At 51.6% G+C, this 22,119-nt stretch overlaps 1 protein-coding gene across 3 annotated transcripts in view; it reads right to left on the bottom strand.

The window, feature by feature from the left end:
- Positions 1-8,052: 8,052 nt before the first annotated feature.
- Positions 8,053-22,119, bottom strand: part of MBP (myelin basic protein) — a 104,175-nt gene continuing 90,108 nt past the window's right edge. For 2 of the 3 annotated variants that reach the window (XM_068993614.1, XM_068993615.1), the window contains 5 exons: positions 17,913-18,020; positions 16,906-16,941; positions 16,485-16,517; positions 12,706-12,825; positions 8,053-8,158 (listed from right to left, as the gene is read on the bottom strand). In XM_068993614.1, the coding sequence (XP_068849715.1) occupies positions 8,114-8,158; positions 12,706-12,825; positions 16,485-16,517; positions 16,906-16,941; positions 17,913-18,020 (342 nt within the window). In that variant the 3' untranslated portion in view covers positions 8,053-8,113. The remainder of the gene's footprint in view (positions 8,159-12,705; positions 12,826-16,484; positions 16,518-16,905; positions 16,942-17,912; positions 18,021-22,119) is intronic. The other variant, XM_068993616.1, reaches the window with a different exon arrangement.

The following is a 22,119-nucleotide window of genomic DNA, read 5'->3' as shown; positions in this document are numbered from 1 at the left end:
TTTATTTTTCTCATTGCCTCACTGGTTTCAGAAGAGAGCAGTTTTATTATAAATATTGTATGGACTTTGTATATTAAGAGAGGAGCTCATTTCAGATTCCTGAAGAGAGACATTTCACTGTTATTTTTTGAAGGGGCATCTTTTGATTTTTTGTTGTTCACACTTTTCGGCATATGTATATAAGTAGTATTGATGGTGATATAAAAACTTTTGTTATGTGAAAATATTTAAGTCTGAAAACTTAAATAATATTACTTTTTTTTTCCAAACTGCTTTGTGTATTGTATATTTTTTTAAAGAAAAAAAAAAAAAAAGCCTTATTTGACTTGTGATACTGGACTTCTGTATCCTGAGGTTTTTCTTGAATGTCAGTGTGTGTACCTGGCTGGAGTCCGTATATTCAGAATAACTGTAATTGTGCCAGAGTTTTAAAGGTTCTGCTTTTAATGCACTTTTCTTTTATAATTTTGTATTAAAATATTTTAGAAATGTTGATTAATTTTGGTGAACAAATATCTCCAAAGTTGAAATTATTGAAATTTTAAAAATTTTGTTCTTGCTAGGTTATTTATTTTGGTTTTAGCATTAAATGTCATCTCAGGTCAGTCTCTGCAAGGGGTTTGTTTAATTCCTAATTGTATAGAAAGCATAGTTCAGTGAATTGTATTGGTGCACAGCCTGTTTAAGTAAGGCCTTACCAGGTGAATCTAAAGCCTACTTTTATTTTGGTTAAAGAAAAAAAAAAATCTATCAGTAATCCATTTTGTGAGTCTTCTCAGTTTATTATCAGGCAAACACAAGACATTAATGTATTATTTTTATTTACTTCCTAATTATAAAAGCTGCTTCTTTGCAAAACATTCCTTGAAAAATAAGGTTTTGTAAAGACATAATTTCACTTGAACTTTTGGTGGAGTGGAGTACAAGTTGACCTTTATACTTTACTGGTTGATAAAAAGTCTTCTGACAAGAGATTTCTAGTCTCCTGCATAACCAGGGTTTTGAGGATAGATAATTGTATTTTTAAAAAATATCTATCATAGCATATCTGCTTTGGAATAACAATAAATAAAAAAAATGAAGTTAGGAAATGTGATTAATTTTTTTCTTTTAAAATATTTACTGTAAGATAGTTTGGCGCATGCATTGATATGTTTTCACAGAAAAGAACTTTAGTGATGTTTTCCTGCGCCTCCGTGCAGCACACACGAGCGCCACCCTCGTGAGGGCCACATGAAGAGCTTCCTACTTAAAAGCAGGCTGTGCCTTGAGGCCGGCCCGCCATCTGCGTTTGCTGCAAACGCCTCCGTTGCTGTCGCCGCTGACCATAACGAACGCCACCCTGGTCACTTAGGTGCCTGTAGAGAGGCTGCAACCGCCTGTCGCTGTGTCCCGTGGTAAAGGAGCTGGGCAGCTTGCCCCGGGAGCTGGGTGTAGTTCCTGGGTGCTGGGGCGGGGAAGCTGGAGGGTGTGGAGAGGGGAAGGGTTAGTGCTCAGTGGTGTCCAACCCTCTGTGACCCAATGGACTGTCGCCTCTGTCTGTGGAGTTCTCCAGCAGGAATACTGCAGGGGGCTGCTGTGCCCTCCTCCAGGGGGGTTGGGGCCGGAGCCGGGTCTCCTGCGTGGCGGGCGGACTCTTTGCCGTCAGGGTGTGTGGAGCCCCATCCATGCTCGCTGCAGAGGCGGGCATGTCTGCACAAAGGGCAGCAGGTGAAAATGGAGCAACTTTTCCAGCGCCCCTCCCCACAAGCTTCCCTCGGCCCCTCAAGGAATTGGCAGCTTGGACAGGCCTGTGGTTGGAGGATTGGGCATGGAGGGAGCTTGGGCTGTTGGTCCAGCGGAAAGGAGCTCCTCGAGCTCTGACCACAAGTTACTGACAGAACGCGACAAACCCGGCCTAACAAAGTTCCTGTCTTCCCTCAGATTTCCGTTTCATCCGATCTCAGCGTTTAACCAGCGAGTGTCTCTTCATGTCAGTCTCTTCACAACAGTGGTTTGCACCCTCGCCCATAACCGTTTGTAAGGAAATGTGAGCCTGAGTTTTACAGTCACACCAGTATTCGTGGGCAGGAGGCACACGGTAGTACAGGGTGAGATTCTGAAAAGGAGGTGGGCTTCGCTGCTTCCCGTGGATTTTCCTCCTTGCAGAAGACTTTCATACTTCACAGAGAAACACATTCTTTAGAAGAGGATCACTCCAATTTATGTGAATAACATGATCTTAAGAAAATGCATAAGACATGGGGCTTCCCCCGAGGCTCAGTGATAAAGGATCCATCTGCCAAACGCAGAAGGTGCAGGAGACACAGGTTGCGTCCCTGGGTCAGGAAGATCCCCTGGAGGAGGGCATGGCAGCCCGCTCCAGTATTCTTGCCTGGAGAATCCTGTGGACAGAGGAAACTGGTGGTCTGCAGTCCATGGAGTCGTAGAGAATCAGATGCAACTGAAGTGGTTGGGCACACATGCGTAGATAAGATACGTATAGCACTGCCTTCTGGTTATTTTTAACAATATTTTATACCTGCTTTTTACCTAATTTTTTCAGATGATTATTTCAAAGTCAGTACTGTGCCCTCTCTTCCCTGCTCCCCCACCACCCCACCCTGGCGCCAACTGTTGCTAATTTGATCTTTTTCTAAAATCTGTTGTATACAGTGAGGCAAAGATGAAATTACATAACTCATACTTCTGGACCACTCTTTTTGCCACCTAATCTCTCTTCATGTAATGTAGGCATTTTGGAGTTTTTAGAAAGGAATTTCAGAAGTGCCTTGGTACACATTTGGAGCCACTCTATCTCTACCTAATACTCCTGAAAAGCAGCGTTTTAAAACCATCTCATTGTTTATAACAGTGGAGGCAAACACCTTGCTGAAGCGAGAGCCCTGCCTCAGCCTCCTGAAGCCTTTCCTGGATGAGGCCCCTAAACCCACCACGTTTGTCCCATCTGAGCTCACCCTCTGTCTCAGCTGACCCTGTTCCCTTCACACCCACTGCCCCTCACTTACTTACATGGAGGGGTGCGGCAGATTTTTGTATGGAGGACTAATAAAATACTTAAAGCATAAAAAAGTAAAGAGTAAGTGATAGGAACAATAGGTAGTGATCATAAAATATTCTGTTTAATCATTTTTATGTGTAGTGCCTCACAGCATGAAGGTTTTTGTGTCAAGATTTATAATCCATTTGGCAAATTTCTAAAATGACTGATTCATTCTTGATTCACCACTAAAGGACATGTTTAAAGTTAATTGTTTAATTTACAGGAGAGTCCTTTTTTTCAATCTTCAGAATTGTCCCATGGTCTATTTCTGCATTGGATGACATTTATTTAATACAAGTTGTGTTAGGAATGCATAGTTATTCCAAAAGTCACTGTGCTGGCTTTAAGAATAATAAAGTTACTTTTGTATTATCTTAGAACTCCTATATATTTACTTATTTGGGTTTGGGGTGAGTTATAAGCATTTAAAGGTAGACATTTTCTCTAGGTAACATTTTCAGCATGTTAACAAAATACGATGCTGAATTTGCAATGAATTCAGATCCACGGGGCTCAAACAGTCTGAGGACATCTTGCTTGCCACCCTTGAGGGTATTTTCCACTTTTTCCCTTATTTGTAAGGTAGTTGAAGATAATTGAAAATCAATCATAATATCAACTTACTTATTCATGTAGACGTGTAGGACATTGGGTTTTCCCAGAAATACCAATGGGGTTAGTCGATATTACAGCATCCGGTCCCTTTTAAAGATGCATCTCCAAACTTTCAGAAATTCATAGTCTATAGTCATCGTCCTGTTAAAGCAGAGAATTGAAGATAACTTTTTCCTTTGCTCACCTTACTCCTAGAACAGAGTGGGCACTTCATGCAGTTTTTCTGACTGAAATAGCTAAGTGGTTTTTATTTTCTCCCAGGCTTTGCTCAGAGGGAATGGTAAGGAATCTGCTGTTCCTCCTTGTCTGTAGGAGGAATATTGTTCTTTTGGTGTTTAAAATACGGCGGGTGGGGAGAGGGGGTTGTTCTCTAGAAATTACCAGATTATGGCTCATCTGCTTCCTCTACCATGGATTGCCTCAGCTACTTAAAACGGCCCAGCTGAGTTTTTCCAGAATGTTCGGCTTTCTGATGATGTAAGATTGCTGATACTTAAACACAGGTAAGGGCGTGAGTTTACGATGCATTTTGTGCATGGGCAGAGCTGAAAAGCACGAGAGTTGGACTGTAAAGAAGAATGAGCATCTTAGAAGCAATGCTTTAAAATTGTGGTGCTGGAGAAGAGAGTCCCTTGGACATCAAGGAGATCAGACCAATCAATCTTTAAGGAAATCAACCTTGAGTATTCATTGGAAGGACTGATGCTGAAGCTCCAGTACTTGGCCACCTGATGCCAAGAGCCGAATCATTGGGAAAGACCCCGATGCTGGGAAAGATTGAGGGCAGAAGGAGAAGGGGACGACAGAGGTTGAGATCATTGGATGGCATCACTGACTCAATGGACATGAGATTGAGCAAACTCTGGGAGATGGTGAAGGACAGGGAAGCCTGGCGTGCTGCAGCCCATGGGGTTGCAAAGATTTGGACACGACTTAGCAGCTAAACCACCACCATATGAATAGAAGTATCTTTTACAAATGCCAATGATTAATTTATTCTGCATCATCCATAATGTTATTTCTATCACTGAGGAGATTTTATTGTCATGATGGACAGGGAGGCCTGGCGTGCTGTGATTCATGGGGTCGCAAAGAGTCAGACACGACTGAGCGACTGAACTGAACTGAACTTTAAAGGAGCCTCTCAGATGGCTAAGTGGTAAAGAATCTGCCTGAAAAACAAGAGATGAGTTCAGTCCCTGGGCCAGAAAGATCCCCTCGAGAAGTAAATAGCAACCCACTGCAGTATTCTTGCCTGGGAATCCTATGGACAGAGGAGCCTGATGGGCTACAGTCCATGGGGTCTCAGAGAGTCAGACACGACTAAGTGACTAAAACAAGTACTGTGAAAGTGTTAAATCCCTTTAGTCGCTAAGGAAAAATGGAGAAACGGTAGTTTCTATGCCCACACCCATGGCCCCACACTCTCCTTTCTGCCAATATACAGATATTTCCCTGATTTTTAAATCCTGACTCAAGCAAAAGAGATGGTTCTATGACACTATTTTAGCATCAGAACAAAGTAATTGTAGGTTACCCTGGTAACCAGCTTCAGGGGAAAAAATTCTTATAAATTAGCACAAAATAGCTCTTCTTAGAGTAGCCTCAGCCAGCTCCTCCATCATCCTGGAGAAGGATGGACAGCAGCCGGCCGTCTTCCCCAAGATACTCCTCACCACGCACTTTTTCTAGGCTCAGTTTGAATTATCTTTCTCAAGTTTAGTAATCTGAACTCTTGATGCTTTCTGTGCAAACTCTTTGAAGCGGTTTCAAACTTTTAGCAAAGTTGCAAGAGTAGAACAAAGAAGTCCTTCTAGACTCTTCCCAGAGATGGCTTTCCAGCATTGCCCGAAGTCCACGCGGCAGACCCAGTGCAGGCTTACGCCTGGCACCCAGCCCTCCTGCCTGGCTGCCGCTGCACCCTGGAGCAGCACCTCCTTCTCCTCAGCTTTGCCGTTTAATTAAACTCTTGCCAACTGGGGGTGTCTAGGAAACCTTTGTCATTGCAGGAGAAACACACCCCTGCTGTGGGCTGCTTGGTGCCCCAGATCCGTTTGCTGGGGTGTTTACTCCTGATGTGATGGCACTTCCAGGAGCTAAGTACGGCTTAAACGCAGTCACGAGGGTGAGACTGGAGCCCTGACAAGGAAGGAGAGACACCACGGTGTGTCATGTGCCCCGGGGAGCAGGCAGTGTGTGCAGGCCAAGGAGAGGGGTCTCCCCAGAAACTCCCTGCTGGCACCTTGGCTGTGAGAATCCAGGCTCCAGAGTCCGAGAACATAAAACGTGCATTGTTTCAGGCCTTCAGTCCTGCTGTCGTATTACGACAGCCCCAACTTAACACAGCACCAAGGGCTCCTGGAAGGTTTGGCGTTCTCGTTTTCAGAGGCTTTCCCCCCCGCCCATTTCAGTGTTTTTCTCAGGCCCATTTTCTCTCCTCACAAACCCCAAACCCAGCTCACAGCCCACACCTGGTTTATAAAGCCAGCCCGCTAGATGGAGCCGACATCCTCGCCGCTAACTCTGACCCGCTCCTGACCTCTGACCTGGCCTGCTCTCCCAGGGCTTGGTGCTGGGGCCCCTTGACCGTCCTCTGCCCGGGTGGCGGGGCGGGGGAGCAGACAGGAACCCACAGACGGTTCTCGGTCTGGACCACGTGGTGCAGAGGCGACTGGGCGGATCGACGGGGTATCTGAGAAAGCGTGATCACCGTGCTGTTCTGTTCTGGTGGCTTCCTTCATCAGATAGACCCTCCTGGCACCTCTGGACTCGGTGGGACGGTCCGCAGGTGAGCACGCAGAGATGGAGGTGTGTGTGGCTGGGGGTCTAGCACACCCCCCACTCACAGCTCCACCTGGAAACGAACTTTCCTGCAGCTTTGTGGTGATGCAGATCTCCTGGGCTTCCCAGTGGCTACAGAAAAAACCTGCCTGCCAATGCAGGAGGCCTAAGAGACACAGGTTCAATCCCTGGGTCGGGAAGATCCCCTGAAAAAGGAAATGACAACCCACTCCAGCATTCTTGCCTGGAGAATCCCGTGGACAGAGGAGCCTGGTGGGTCCAGAGGGTCGCAAAGAGTCGGGCACGACTGAAGTGACTTAGCACACACACTCACGTTCTGCAGACCAGAATAAGTCACAGAAGACAAGCCATGCAGATATCATTAAAAGTGTATTACTTTATTTCAATACTCAAGAACAGTGCGTACTTTCCTTGAGACCTGTGGTCACAGCTCTCATTGTTGGGTGTGGCCACGAATGGAGGTCACTCAGTCACAACCAGCTCAAAGACGCAGTGTGTGTGTCGAGCAATTTGGAGATTTTGTTTCTAAATTTTTTTTTTCTTATCCTCTCATGTATTAATAGACATTATAGTAAACCCACGCGAAATATTCAGAATTAGAAGGGGATTAAAGAGCCACGTTTGGGCGTTACATTGACTATTCCTCATTTTCATCCTAAGGGGGGTTGTGACGCCAGTGTGGGGACTTCGTGGGGGTCTGGTGGGAGAGAGGCTGAAATCAAAAGGTGGGAATCAGTAGGTTATGGGGGAAGCATGGGAGATATCAGCTGGGGTTAGAAAAGAGTGGGATAGAGGACCCCTCCCCGTCCTCACTGGGGCCTGCACCCAGTTCGGCAGCGATTCGGGAAAAGCCAGTGTGCTGGTCAGCGGGTTTCTGGGAGGAAGCGGGTGGGCTGGTTATCTCTCCCCAAGGGTTAGTGTTCGCTGTGCGCACCGCTGTGCCGAGCACGCCACCTGTCACCTTAGCGCTCGCGATGGCCGGGGCCACCGCGAGGCTCCCGGAACGTCCTGCCACCGCTCTGAGCTGCGCCGCCTCCGCCCTCCGGCCGGGCTCCGTAGGAAGCAGGTTGTCGGGGGCGCCGCTGCGGTCCCCGCGCTCCTGCGCCGTTGCGGGACCCCCCCGAGGCCCGGCCGAGTTCGCCCCCCGTCCCTTCTCCGCACGCGCCAATCCGGCTCCTCCGGGGTGTGAGCCTTGGCCACCACACGGGACACTCCCAGCTGCCCGCCCGCCTGCCACGTACCAAAGCTCCCGCCGCGAAGCCGCTCCACTGTGATCGGTTAGGAAAGGAAGTGCTTTAAGAGGTGAGAGGAGGCGGGAAAGAAACCAAAGGAAGCTCAGAGCCAAGGTCGGTCTCCACATCCTGCGTGGGGGCCCGGCGGCAGGGTCCCCAGGGCCGCTCCCACGGCCGTCCCAGGGCAGAGGGTGGGCGTGGAGGGTCGCCCACCCTGGACCCTCGGGGACCTCGCTGATCTCCAAGGGTGAGCTGACAGCTGCACCGTCTTCTCCATTGAGCCACTGGCCAGGAGCCCGCAGGACGTGCGTATGGGCAGGGTTGGGGGCCGCTGGCTGCACTAGGGAATTTAGACAATGGTTAGTGTCGAGGCGGTTGTATTAAGAAGCTGGGGACAGGGTTCCGGGAGGGGAGCTGGGCTTCAGCGTCTTGCCATCGGGGACCCGGAACGGCTGTCTCGTCCTCCCTGAGAAAAAGAAACAGAGAGTTAGTTGGGAGAGCCAGAGCCCTGTGGTCACCAGGGGCAGGGCCTCGCCCCTCGGGGTCTGTCTCTAGGAATGAAGCTGCGTGGGGCTGTTCTCTAACCCCGTGTCTCACAGCATCCTCTATCTCACTGCACATGCAAGTACCACTGGGCAAACAGGACAGGGCGCGTGGGCGCTGCGTCTGAGAACCATGCGTTTCTGGGGGTGAAAAACTCAACTGATACATTAAATGTCTCAAAGGAGGGCTTGTTTTCTCCTAACATTCCCCCCTCAAGAGATGGGAGGCCCAATTCCCCTCACCATCCCAGCTCAGCAGGAAGTAGCCAGAAAGACCTCGACGCCCCTATTCCCAAAGAATTTGGCCTCCCATCTCTTGAGGGGGGAACGTTAGGTAGTTAGAATAGGAAAAAGGAGTCCAGACGGCGGTGGCTGAAAGACAAGGAAGGGAAAAGCCCGTAAAAATTGAAGAAAGGAAGGTCTGAGGACTGGAGTGAGGACCTCAGGTAAAACAAACAGCACCCCTGGGCTGGCCCAGTTTACACAGGGCAGGCCCGGGCGGAGGGAAAGACGTATAAAAAGAGGAGCCAAAGGGCCAGCGGTCTCTCTCCAGCGTGCGCGCGCTCTCTCTCTCCTCTTTGCGAGGATGTATTTTCCTTTACTTTCTAAATAAAACTGAGTTGTAATACGGCACTGTAACACTCTCTGAGAGCTATGATGCGCTGAAGGCTTTAATGTCCGTTGCTTCAAATCTTTGTTGTGAGGAGACAGAACCGAGGAAATTACACACTCCCCTGACATTTAGACTAGAGATTCCCAGGGACTGCGGGAAGTGGTCCATGAACGATGCCCGGGATGGGCTCATCTGCGTGAGGCTGGGATGCTGAGAGCACAGCCCCAGTCGGTTCACCGGGGAGCGGCCTCCACCCCACCTTCGAGCCCTCTCCGGCATCACCAAGGAAACCAGCCTCCCAGATGAGCCTTCCACAGACTCTGACCTCAGGGTCTTAAAAAAACAAGAGTTGACGTGTTTTCTGGACAAATACAGTTTGCAGAAGAGCTGGCAGTGGTGGAAGTGGAGAGAGCGAGTGGGGATGACGGAGACAAGGGAGCTTGTCCAGGCATTGGCTCGAGAAGGCACCTGTCACCCCAGGTGCCACTTAGATGAACTTGGAGGAAGGTGCTTTTTTTTTTTTTTTTTTGCATTTGAATTCTTATTCAAATTTTAGTCTCTTTTTGGATTTCCCTCTTCTCGTAGGTTATGCATGAAAACTTGATCTCTCAAAGATCTCCTTGAGACTGTGAGCCCCCAGAAAGAAAGATGAACAAGAAATACGCTATTGATCTGATGACAGACGGGCCTTGTCCACGTCTTGTGTCCCCCACGTGACCCCGAGATTAGGCAATGGAAACACAAGGCCCCAGGTCTTATAGCTAACTCGGTCAACAGAAAGACGATGGCTCTGATTTCTTGCAATTTTGCTTTCCCCCAAAACATTCCTCCATTGCTGATTCACTGGACGCATTTTATTTTCACGTGTGGGGAAGTCTGTGGAATTCTAGCCTCTGGAGGTGTCAGGCATCATTCAGAGATAACTCCCCTTGCAGGAAAGGGGCTTTGTTCCCCAGCCTCGGGGCCAAGCCCTTCAGCAGGGACCTGGGTTTTGTCCCAGGTGAGTCTGGCTGGGCTTTGGGTACTTGGTCCTCAGAGCTGCTCCTGGAGTAGCCCTGAGCAAGGCAGCACTGGCCCCTCCTTGTCCTGAATTTCAGAGATTGACCTTAGGGCCTCCTGGAAAGTGCGAGTCAGTCGTGCACAAGAGCAGACCGCTGCCCCATCTGATCAAGCACGTGCGCGCTGAGACGGGCTTAGTCCCCCTCCTACCCTATTTGCCAAACACCTTACCTGAGACACCACTGAACACCCTGAGGGCAACTTTTGAATAAAAGATGGCAGATTTATGGCTTTTCTTTTCAATTACTGTGCCTACAATTTATTATCTACTGTGATCTAAATCTCTGACATCTGTTTCATCTTGTGAACAAGCAAGCCAGCCTAGGGGGGGTGGGTGTTCTTAGCATCCCTGTTTGCTAGTTGAAGGAGCTGAAGCTCCTCAGAGAGGTTGAGTCATTTCCCCAAAGTCAGCCAGCAGAGGTGAGCTGGTGTTAGAAACTCTGATGAGGACGGACATCGTCCCAGCTGCAGACATCTGGGTTTTGCCCTTGGTCGCTCTGGTCCAGAAGTCTTGGGGAATCAGAAATGGTCTGGACACTGCAGGTGACCTGATGGAAAACTGCAGCTCCGGGTTTACACCCAGAGCCCCGCCAGGACATGCGTCATCGCCATCTCATTTCAGAATCAAGACACGTATATCGTAAGGCTCTCTGTTTCTTGGACATTTGGGACAGTACTTATCTCCTTATCAGATTTGCCTCCGGATCAATATTTTGAAGACTGAGTCCTGCCCACATTGAGTCTGACACCAGCCAACTTAGCAGTGGGTCACTCACCACTTACTTCATGTATTTAAATGTCTTCCTGAAGAGACTTAGTCTCCTCAAAGCTGAGTCCTGCTTCTCATCACCTTCAGAGTCCAGCACCTTTCAGAGCCTAGGTTGCTGTGTCTGTCGCAGCCGTCTGTGTACCCCAACCACTGGACGTGCCACACACACACGGGATTTGATGCAGAATTAGTTAGGTGACCAACCTACGAGTCTCTGTGTTCCCGACCAAACCATTTCACCGTAAGTTGTAAAATCGCAACGTTTCAATGAGCTCAGCAGGAAGCACACTTCTGCAGGTCAGAGGTGAGTGGGGTTGAGGAGCCATCACGCTTTGCTGGTGGGGCCTGAGCCCGTGGACGGGGCGCGTGGGGCTGTTGGTCTCCTGGTGACATAGCCTCGCCACAGACCACAGGACCTTCTCAGGTGAAATCACGCTGTGACCTGCAGTAAGCCAGCGGGTGAACCTCGAGAGGCACTCCTGGTCTCATCCGAGACCACGGACACCTGGGACAGGAGTCCATGGAAACACAGGTCTCCCCCGGGGGGCTGCTGGCCCGGGGCACGGGTGGAAGAAGCTGCCGCGTGGGGTGAGAGCACGGCAGCAAAGCCGGCACCGCGACGCCCGAGGGTGCAGGGCGGTCCTGCGGCCCTGAGGGCACCGTGAGTGCCACGTCCTCACGCGGCCGCTCCTGCTCTAGCACACGGACTGTGTCTTTCCTTGCTGGTGTCTGTCTTCCTCATGACACGTCTTCCAGCTGGAAGGGGAGTTGACCGGACCCTTGTAAGAGTCAGGACTGCAGTTGTAGATGGATGTCAGCAGGGAAGTCATGGCCTCATTTGGGTCAAGAGTCAGTGGAACTAGCGGCTGGGCTGATGCTCTAATGAGAAAACCAGTGGGATCGGGATTTGGTGAGGTTTGGTCCTTCCTGCCAGGCCGCCGTGCAAATGCGGCTCCATTATCAGGGATGAAAGGCCCCCCGGGAGCCTCGGATCTTTGTGGAAATGGCCCCAACTGCTCGAGAGGCTTGCTGTGGCTCCACAGGCTCATCTCAGCTCCCGAGCCCCTCCAGCTCTAAGCCTGCTGCCTCTTTCCACCTTCTAGAGGACTGTCTGGGCATCTGGGCCCTGCCCATTGGGGCAGCCGTGTCTACTCTGTCTGAGGAGACTGGAGCCTGGACCAGCCCTTGGGCGTCCTGGCTCCAGGGCCTCTGTCTCCAGGGTGTTCCATCTCCTCACAGGTGAGCTTGGCCGCTGGACCTGGGACACCACTCCTCTCACCCCAGGACAGCTCTGCCTGCTTGTAGCTGTGGGAGGAAGGAGTCTGAGGGGCCTGGGGTGAGGGGTTACTGCCTGGGGTCTGCCCCTCCCGAGTCCAGAGCCTTCCCTTCCATCCTCCGTCTGCTCAGGCCTGGGGGCGCTGTGCCTTGTCCCCCATCAGAGCCCCTCCTGAGATCTCAGGTTTCTGAGCAGGGCTGACGTGTCACTGGTGATCCGGCGGTTTTGAGGGGGTCTGGGCAGGGAGCCGGGCAGACAGCACGGTACCCCTCCTGTCAGAGCAGCTCCCCACACATTCCCCCCGTCTCACAGAGGAGAGACAAAGCCTCGGGGAGGCCGGGGGACCTGACGTGTAGCTCCAATGTGAATCAGCAGGACAGATGCCTGAGGCTTCCAGGGTCTGTCGCCATCCAACCATCTTCCCTCTCGTCACCCTCAGGGCCCAAAGTGCTGCTGCCCCGGCCAGGCAGCCACCTGACCTTCCAGATGGGCTGGTGCCCTCCAGGCCCCTGAGCCTCTCAGGGTCCAGGATGACCCCTCTTGTCCTCAAGCTCCTGAGGAATCCTGGCCTAGCACCTGGTAGAGCACCTGCTCAGGTGAGCTCTGCAGAAACAGCCGCCTGGCAGGGCTGGGATGCACAGGGGCAACTCCTGAGAAGCAGCAGGTGGAGGGGCTGGAGACTGGCATCCCCAGGCCACCCCAGACTCATCCCCGGACCCCTCCCAGCGCCTCCCATGTGGAGAAGGTTCATTACCAGCTTGAAGATTCTGGAAAGCGTGCCCTGGGCGTCATGCCCCTTGAGTCCCTTGTGAGCCGATTTGTAGTCAGACGCTCTGCCTCCGTAGCCGAATCCTGGCTTCTGGCCCTCAGCCCCCTGCAAGAGAGGGTGAGGCTCGCGGTCTGTGCCCATGGCCCGTGGCCCTGCCCCGGTCCACATCCATCCGGCCTCAGCGGCCGCTCGGCGACACACTGGGCGCCCGGTGCCTCCGGCGGGGGGTGGGACCTTCCCTGTGGCAGTGTCTGCCCTTCTCCTGGCCGGGTCCCAGGGTGGATCAGCCAGAGTCACACACACTCTCCAGAGTCTTCATCTGCACGCATTGGGGGAAGGGGCGCTGGGACTGTGCTGGAGAAGGGTGGGAGAGGCCACGCCCCTGACAGGATTCCAAGAGACAACGCATGGCCCCAGGGTTGTTCTGGTCCTTGGCACAGACCCTTCATGCCAGCTCCCCCGGGGCTCAGCAGCCTTCACACTTGGGGAATTGGGAGCTCATCCATTTTTAAAGAGCAAAGACACAATTCCCAACTCTCCAACTTGGAGAGGCCTCTTGCAGGCCAGAACCAGCTCCCCTGGCTGCGCCGTGGGTGCCCTGAATGTGGATGGACCAGGATTCTTCCAGGGGCTCTGGGCTGCGGGCTGGTGACCACAGAGGGAGGGGGGTGGGCTGGAAGCCATGTTCCCCAGCTGTGCACCTGGGCACCGTCCCAGGGCCGGCAACTGGGGTGGGTCTCAGCAACCCCACTCCCTGGCTGTGTGACTTTGGGCAACTGTCGGAAGCTCTCTGAGCTTGAGTTTCCTCTTCTGTAACATGGAGATGAGATGATGGACGACCTGCTCTGAGACTGGAGCCTGTGGCTCTGAACTCTCAAGCTTGCTGAGGGGGCTCCTCAGGCAGCCCCCACCTCCGCCTCCAGCTTCTCTGGGGGGGACCCCTCTCACTTCGGGGAAGATGGAGAAAGCTGGCCTCCTGCAGGTAGCAACGACACACAGTTACTGCAATGTAAAGGCGTGTGTCTCTGGGGCCAGTTTGCACTCGTATAAGCTCTAGTTTCAAAGGGACCCTGCACTGTGAGCGTGAGAAGGAAGGGGGACTCTGGGGCTCAGACGTTAGCGCCTTGGGGTGCACGTCCCTCGCTCAGATCTCATGCAACGGACAGGCTCTGGGATCTCACTTCACAATTTGCCAACAAGAAGCGGGACTATCTCTGCCTGGGCCTCTCCTGAGAATTCTACAAATGAAGTAAAACCGTCTCTGATCAAGCTCTAGAGCCCTTGGCCTCAGCCTGTGGTCCTTTTCGGTTTCAGGAGGGTGTTGTGGGGCTGGAGGGAGCTCGGGAAGGGGAGAGTCCATCCCTCTGGTTCAGAGGTGCTGGAGGTGGGCTCCAGGAGCTTCAAGGATCTTGCAGGCCAGCTCTCTCGTGTTTGGACTGAAGCTGGACCAGGGCCACCTGTCTAGGCCCTCACCATCCCCCCGCCCCGCCCCAGCACTACTTCTGCGGGTTCCTTTGCTTTCAGCCAGAAACAGATGCTGGGAAAAATGCTGGCCACTCAGAATGAGGCAACCACTTTCACGTGAAAATCTGGTCTCAAGGGGTGTCGAGTGCGTGAATCTTGGGCACTACACACGAGGGGCGCCCACTGCTGCCCCACAGTTTCCAGGGACACACCCCCGTGGTCACGGTCTCAGGGCCAAGGACAGTTAAAGAGAGCTGTGCCGAAGGATAGACCAGCATGGGAAAAAGCCGCACTGTCCCACGCGAGCCTGTCATGCTCTAACTCTGTTGATTTTCTCCAGAATAAAGTGCTTCTGAGAATAAAATTCAAGGATTGGTTTTCAGATTGATAATCTGCTTAATTTTTCTCCTTTCAAATTTTTGGTCACTTTTATCTTTGGACAACCTAGAATTTGCCAGAAAAACATACAACATAGTTAGAAAACTCGTGAAATTTTCAGGATCTCCAAACGAAGACAGTCATGCGGTTCTCGGAAACCAACAGACCGACTCACGGAACACAGGGCAGAATTTTGCTTTGGAAAAAAGAGAAAATTAACGGGTTAGTGGGAACAAAAACGGAGACATGGAGAGGCATGCAAAGCCATTCTATTAGCCACCGGGTTGGAGGGGCCTTAAACGACGGGGAAGAAAGACGGTCTCCGCCCCCCATCACTCCCAGTCATCAGCGGCTCTGCCCTGGTCCACCACGCCTAGAAAGCTAAGAGGCAGGTCGAGTAGTTACTGAAGTAAGATTGCTGGGTCAGAAATGGATTTCATTCCTCAGTGTCACCTTTTTCTCCTGCTGGCACAAGAAGCCTCTCGTTAATTGTCTGTGGCGGCTGGCCCGCGTCAGTTCTCTACGTCATCGGCACTCGTTGCAAATTCATCAGATCGGAAATAGGCTCACGTGTATCTGTATGAATGTCCCAGCAACCTCTCAGTTCACGCTGCAGTCATCATGTGTTGGAGCGGTTCCCGGAAGCTTCCTCTGCCTTTTCTCTGAGGGCGGACGCCTCCCTCCCTCCTTCCTTCTTTTTAAAAATGTATTTACTTTTTATTGAGGGGCAGTTGCTTTACCGAATGGTGCGGGACTTCTACAGTACTGCAGTCCCTCCTCCCTCTTCCCCTCCCTCCTCCCCCCTTCACCTTTCCTTCCTCCCTTCCTTCTTCTTCCGTCTTCCCTTTCTTCTTTCTTTCTCTCTAAATTCGTGCATTCATTTCTGTGTTGCCTACTAACTGTGCATCAGTGAGATGCAGGCTCTGTGGGAGAGACATCTTGTGTCTCCAAGGACACTGGAGAATGTGTTTCTGTCTCCAAGACAGACACAGTTTCCGGCCTAGAGGTTAGTGGGTCTCTTTTTATTCTGGAAATCTGATCAAGTAAAGACTGTATCTAATATTTACTGGTAAATACTGCTGTTTGGTTGCTTAGTCGTGTCCAGCTCTCTGAGACCCCATGGATGGGAGCCCACCAGGCTCCTCTGTCCATGGGGTTCTCCAAGCAAGAATACTGGAGGGGGTTGCACGCCCTCCCCCAGGGGATCTTCCTGAGACCCAGGGATCCCACCTGAGTGGTAATGAACCTGCACTGGGAGGCAGGTTCTTTACCACTGAGCCACCAGGGAAGCCTTTACTAGAAGGTAATTTGGTTAAAATACAGATCAGCATTAGAAGTTGGTGTAGACACCAAATTTTACTAGAAGCTGAACAAGTGAGCCCTTTAAAATTTTCATGGACACTTGGTTCTCAGAAATTCCTAAAAAGGTTTTTCTGGATGGCTTGGTATCTAAGCTTTAGTTTTTACTGAATCACAACCCAAACCAAAATCTTTTGGATCACTTAGGTTGTTATAAACTGAGCAACTGAACTCAGCAGCCTTTTGTCTTGTCAGTAGAATCATTGTTTCTCAACAGAATGTCAACACCCGGCAGGGTGGGGTTAGCTACTTGGACAGGTGCGCAGGCAGCCTGCAGGGACTGGACTTTCTCATCCACCGTTTTGGAAGGAAGTCAGGAACATTCTCAAAGACGGGGGTCCTCCTTTCCTGGGGAGAGTCCAGCAGAGTCTCCTAGGAGCCCCTCGGTGCGTGGGCCCCGGGGCGAGGGAACAGGAGCGCTGGCGGAGCTAGAAGGAAGGGCAGGCTGTGGGGGGAAGCAGCTGGGGCACAAGCGGGAGGATGGAAGGAACGTGGATGCCGAGAGGCAGAGGACGGGGGGAGGGGAGGGGAGCGGAGCGGAGGGCGGGGCGCGCGGCACCTACCCAGCTAAATCTGCTGAGGGACAGTCCTCGCCCCTGCGTGAGGAAGAGAAAGAGAAAGTGACACAGCGGTCAGTGCAGGCCCGGCGCTCCTTCACACAACAGGAGACACGTCAGAACAGCGCTGAGCTGAGGCAGGAAACCGGTTTTTTCAGACAGCGCATCCCTGCACGTGGCCGCATCCCTGCGCGTGGCCGCGGCCGCCCGGAGCCGCCCCGAGGACTTCCGATCCAGGCAGGGCGGGGACGGGAGTGCTATCTGCCTGGGGCAAGCGTTTCTCAGCCCATTCTAGTTCTGCGTGGGCTCCGCGTGGCAAAACATTTTGGGGGGAAATGAGGGAACACAGAGTCCAGCCCGCCGTCTGGCCCATTTAGGGGCTCCGGGCGGGTGAAGCGATGGCGGCTCGGTGCCTGCAGAGGCTTACCTTTCCTTGCGATGGGGGAGGTGTGCGAGGTGTCACCTGCAAAGACACAGGAGAACGCGGAGCTGGGGCGTGGTCCCTCCTTCACCGCGGCCCTGACCGCCTCGAGAGGGCCTCCTGTGGCCACCTGTCACCCCTGTGTTCACCCGGCTCGTTTCCAGTTCCCAGCTAGAGGGAGCTGCTTGCTGGGAGGGTCTGGCACCAATGGTGTAAGAAGCCACCCATCGTCTCTGCCTAGCGACCCTGTTCTGTCCCAGGTGAGGTAGAAACATAGGATTTGTGGATCTGAAAGCACCCAGTGGCACCCGGATCGTCCAGAACACTCGGAAAGTGTTTGGGAGGATGTGAACAGGCCCAGGGCCCTGCACTCAGCGAGGCGAGCCCTTGTGGCTGGCGCTCCAGGGACAGTCCCTGTCACACGCTGATGCAGAGGGCGAGCCTCACAGAGACCCTCTCTGGGGTCGGCAGTCAAGGGCCCCAGATTCTAGGAGCCTCGAAAGGAAAGCCCTCAGGTGTGTGGTCCCTAAAGCCCTCATCGTCATGAAAAAGGAGGTCTCTAAATAGAGCCTGTGCTTTTGCTTTGTTTTTAAGACTTTATTTTTTTTTTTAGAGCCAGTTCTAGGTTTCTAGAAAAATTGCACAGTAATTGCAGAGCATTGTCATTACCTACTGTCCTCTGCACAGCCTACCCCCTGGCTTCTGTGTGGTCCATTTGGTGAGCCAGTTGACCACCCTCCTGAGGGTTATAGCTGTGTCCCATGGGGATATTCTCAGACCCCCCTCCCATAGTTTAGGGCTGTCACCTGGGGATGTGCTCAGACCCCTTGTGGATCAGAGCTTAGAGTCCCCCGGGGATATACTCAGATCTCTCCCCCCTAGATTAGAGCTATGTCACCTGGGGACACACTTAGGCTCTCCTGGGCAGGGGCATGACCGGGCACCCCTCACCCATCCGCTCCCCTACCCCCGCCCTGCACCCCTCCACTCCCCAGCCCCACGCCGACACTCACGATGTTCTTGAAGAAGTGCACTACGGGGTTTTCATCTTGGGGCCGGCCGTGCTGCGCCTTCTGGGGCAGGGAGCCATAGTGGGTGGTTCTGGCCGCGTGGTGTCCATCCTGAGAGACAGGGGGAGACATCTGGAAGGTCAGAGGAGATCTTCACGGGGACCTCCTGAAAGCTACCAGGACAGTGAGCCGCAGCCTCGCGAACGCCCCCTCCATCCCCAGCTCGGGACGCGGTTCAGAAGGACGCTTCTTGCTCACAAGATGCTGTTGTCACCAAGCCTACAGCATGCTTCTCGGGAGTTCAGTGCGTTTAATGCGCTCAGTGTCGCTGCTGGGATTCGCACTCCTGTCTGGATTGGCATTGGGGTCACTGGCACTAGTTACAGGGGCATGTCCCCACACGCGTCTCCGTCAGTGTCTGACTCTGCAGGTCGTCCTCCCACCCCATCCACCAGGTCGGAAGCCCTGCAGTCATCCTGGCCTCTCTCTCTGCTCTATTTCCCCCTTCGGGTCCGTTCACAACCCTTATAGGTTTTTCTTTAAAATAGTCCCTGCGTTTGTCTCAGCCCCACGTTGACAGCAAAGCCGAGACTGGGGCAGCCCTGCCAGGGCCCCTCCCTTTCCCACCCTTTCCCGCCCAGATTCATTTGCAAAGAGAGGATGCCCTGTGCCTCCTGTCCACCCTCTTCTCCCCACAGCCACCCACTGCGTCTGCTCACAAACTGGACCCCTTCTCTGCAGCCTGGGGAGCGGGAGGAGCAGCTAAGGGCTTACGCCACCCAGCACGTCCAGGCGTCCTCCACTTTCTGAGACCTTGTCTGGGCTTTGAGTGGTCCAGTCCCTCTCTGTCTTTTGAACGACGTGTCCACGGGCCCTCCAGTCCTCCTTCTGTGACTCTGCGCCCTGCTCGCCCCTCAGGTTCTAAGTCCTTCCTTCTGCGGGTCCTGCGGGGGCCCAGGCTCCCTGCTTCCCCTGCTTCTCCCCACTGTGCCCAAACCCCACCTCCCCGATGCCCCGGCCATGCGTCCTGCAGGCTGCAGTTCTCAGCTTCCCTTTGGCAGGCTCAGCAAGTGACCTGTTTCCTGTGCAGCTCAGTCACAGCCTCCCTCGGAGGATGGAGCCAGGCCTGGGGGTCACGTGCTGAGTCTCCCTCCCAGCATGGGGCCGGGAACTTCACGGTGTTCGGGTTCCCTGTGCAGGAAACCCAGGGATTTGTGTTATTCCAGGTGGTGCTCGTAGTAAAGAACCTGCCTGCCAGTGCAGAAGATGTAAGGGACTCACGTTTGATCCCTGGGTCGGGAAGTTCCCCTGGAGAAGGAAATGGCAACCCACTCCAGTATCCTTGCATGGAGAAGCCCATGGACAGAGGAGCCTGACAGGCTACATACAGTCCATGGGGTCGCAAAGAGCTGGACATGACTGAGCAACTCAGCACTCAAGCACGTGGGCATGATGGCGTGGGTGGAGGCCGGTGCAGTGGACTTCTGAGTTGAAGCCGTTGGCCCGGGGGCGAGCTGCAGCGTTGCAGGAACTGCTGAGACACCCCGCCCTCCTGGCGCTAACGCATCCTCTCTGTGGGTGCCGCCAGAAGGCACATAATCTGCTTCTCCCTGGGTTGTGTTGTCTGCCACCAGGGCCAGTCAGACTCCGTCACCGCTGGCCAGCCCTACACTTTCTTCTCCAGTGAAGGAAAATGTGAAGCCAAGAACTAAGAAAGAAAACAGATGATCTAGGAAACTGTTTAAGTTACTTGTACGTATGCGCTGAGTCACTTCAGTCTTGTCCGACTCTTTGTGACCCCATGGACTGTAGCCCGCCAGGCCCCTCTGTCCATGAGATTACCCAGGCAAGAATACTGGAGTGGGTTGCTGTGCCCTCCTCCAAGGCATCTTCCTTAAGTTACTCACTTCAAGAAAAATATCTTTTGTGTTTAGACACAAAAATATCTTTGTGTCTAAATATCCAATGTATCTGGCAAGTGAAGTTATTTGTTGAATAGCACCTTAATGGCCCAAAATAATGAACACAGCTCAGAATTTTGCACTACTAACGCTTATTTTGGGGTAAGAAATGGCAGTCCACTCCAGTATTCTTGCCTGGAGAATTCCATGGACAGAGGAGCCTGGTGGGCTTTAGTCCATGCTGTTGCAGAGAGTTGGGCATGATTGAGCTAATGAATGCATGCTTACTTTGGTGTTTATACACCATTTTTCTGCAGGATGTGTTGGAATTTTCATCACAGAAACATTGTGTACTTCGATTGGCCCATTCTGTGATTAAACTAAGAAAGTTTCTTAAACTTTATGAAAAGGTTTTAAATAAATGTTCAGTAATATCATGCAGATCTGATATTGTTAAACTTGTTTATGCTGTGATGTAGTTAATGAAGTGTTATGTGGACAGTAACAATGTTTCACGCCCGAACCACACACACCAGCTTCTAATGCTAAAAGAAACGGAGTGTCCGTTTTGGTGATTTTTATAACGAGTACATAGGAGAAGAAAACCTCCACGACATGAGGGTAGTCAATAAGCTTACAGATCTGTCACTGAAAGCATGATCCATAAAAGAAACAAAACGGATAAATTGGACCTGATCAATATTTACAACTTTTGCAAAGGTCACTTTTAAGAGAATGAAAAGAAGCTACAGACTGAGAAATTATTTGCAATCACATATATGACGTGAGACTTGAAACCACAATATGTAAAGAACTCTAAAAAATCAATGGTAAAAAACCCAAACAACCAGGTTTAAAAATTGGACAAAATGAGTGATTAAACAACACTTCATTGCAAAGGATGAGCAGCAGGCAAGCAAGCACATGAAGAGATGCCCAAGATCATTAGCCATTAGTGGCTTTGACCACCCAGAGACACCACTACCCCCTTATTAGAATGGCTGAAGTAAAGAATACCGACAATACTAGGTGCTGGCTAGGATGTTGGCAGCTGGACCTCACATGCATTGCTGGCGGGAATGCAAAATGGTATCCTCACTCTGTAACACAATTTGAGTCTCTTATAAAGTTAGCCATGCACTTACCATACGACTCAGCAATCCTACTTCCTGCTTTGAATGAGAAAAGAAAAATTACATGTTTTTGGAAGTGATTTTTATAATTAATGTATTCATCTCTGCTCTTTTGATGCAAGTAATTTAAATCTTAAAACTTACAATCACACAAAACTTGGCCATGAATGTTTATAGCAGCTCAATTCATAATCACTAACTCTGTAAAGGACGCAAATGAGTGAGGTGATAAACAGACTATAGCGTGTCCATGTGAAGCCATACTGCGCGGCAGTAAGAAGGAGCGACTTTGATACACTTGACAACTCAGAGGCGTCTCCAAGGCACTGGGCTCGGTGAAAGAAGACATTCCAAAAAGTCTTCATACTGTGTCATCTCACACATACATGACAGTCTTACGGGGAGGGTGACGAGAGCAGCGCTTGGCCGGGGTCAGGGCTGGGGGAGGGAGGCGGTGGTGTGAACTGGGAGGGAGGTTTGGGGGCAATGTGTCCCTATGGTGGTGGCAGCCATGTGCGTGGGAGAATTCACAGACCTGCACATCTACACAAGTAGTCTCACTGTGTGTGGTCCTGCCACTTCATGGAAAATAGATGGGGAAACAGTGGAAACAGTGAGAGACTTTATTTTCTTGGGCTCCAAAATCACTGCAGATGGTGACTGCCGCCATGAAATTAAAAGATGCTTGCCCCTTGGAAGAAAAGTTATGACCAAGCTAGACACCTTATTAAAAAGCAAAGACATTACTTTGCCGACAAAGGTCCATCTAGTCAAACCTATGGTTTCTCCACTAGTCATGTACGGATGTGAGAGTTGGACTATAAAGAAAGCTGAGCACTGAAGAATTGGAGAAGACTCTTGAGAGCCCCTTGGACTGTAAGGGCATCAAACCAGTCTATCCTAAAGGAAATCTGTCCTGAATATTCATTGGAAAGCCTGATGCTAAAGCTGAAACTCCAATACTTTGGCCACCTGATGCAAAGAACTGACTCACTGGAAAAGACCCTGATGCTGGGAAAGATTGAAGGCAGGAGGAGAAGGGGACAACAGAGGATGAGATGGTTGGATGGCATCACTGACTCAGTGGACATGGGTTTGGGTAGATTCCAGGAGTTGGTGATGGACAGGGAGGCCTGGCGTGCTGCAGTCCATGGGGTCGTGACTAAAATGAACTGA

This window comes from Capricornis sumatraensis, chromosome 21, assembly GCF_032405125.1.
Source record: "Capricornis sumatraensis isolate serow.1 chromosome 21, serow.2, whole genome shotgun sequence".
Taxonomy (NCBI): domain Eukaryota; kingdom Metazoa; phylum Chordata; class Mammalia; order Artiodactyla; family Bovidae; genus Capricornis; species Capricornis sumatraensis.
The sequence above is the reverse complement of the archived record's forward strand: the minus strand, read 5'-3'. Positions and strand labels throughout refer to the sequence as shown.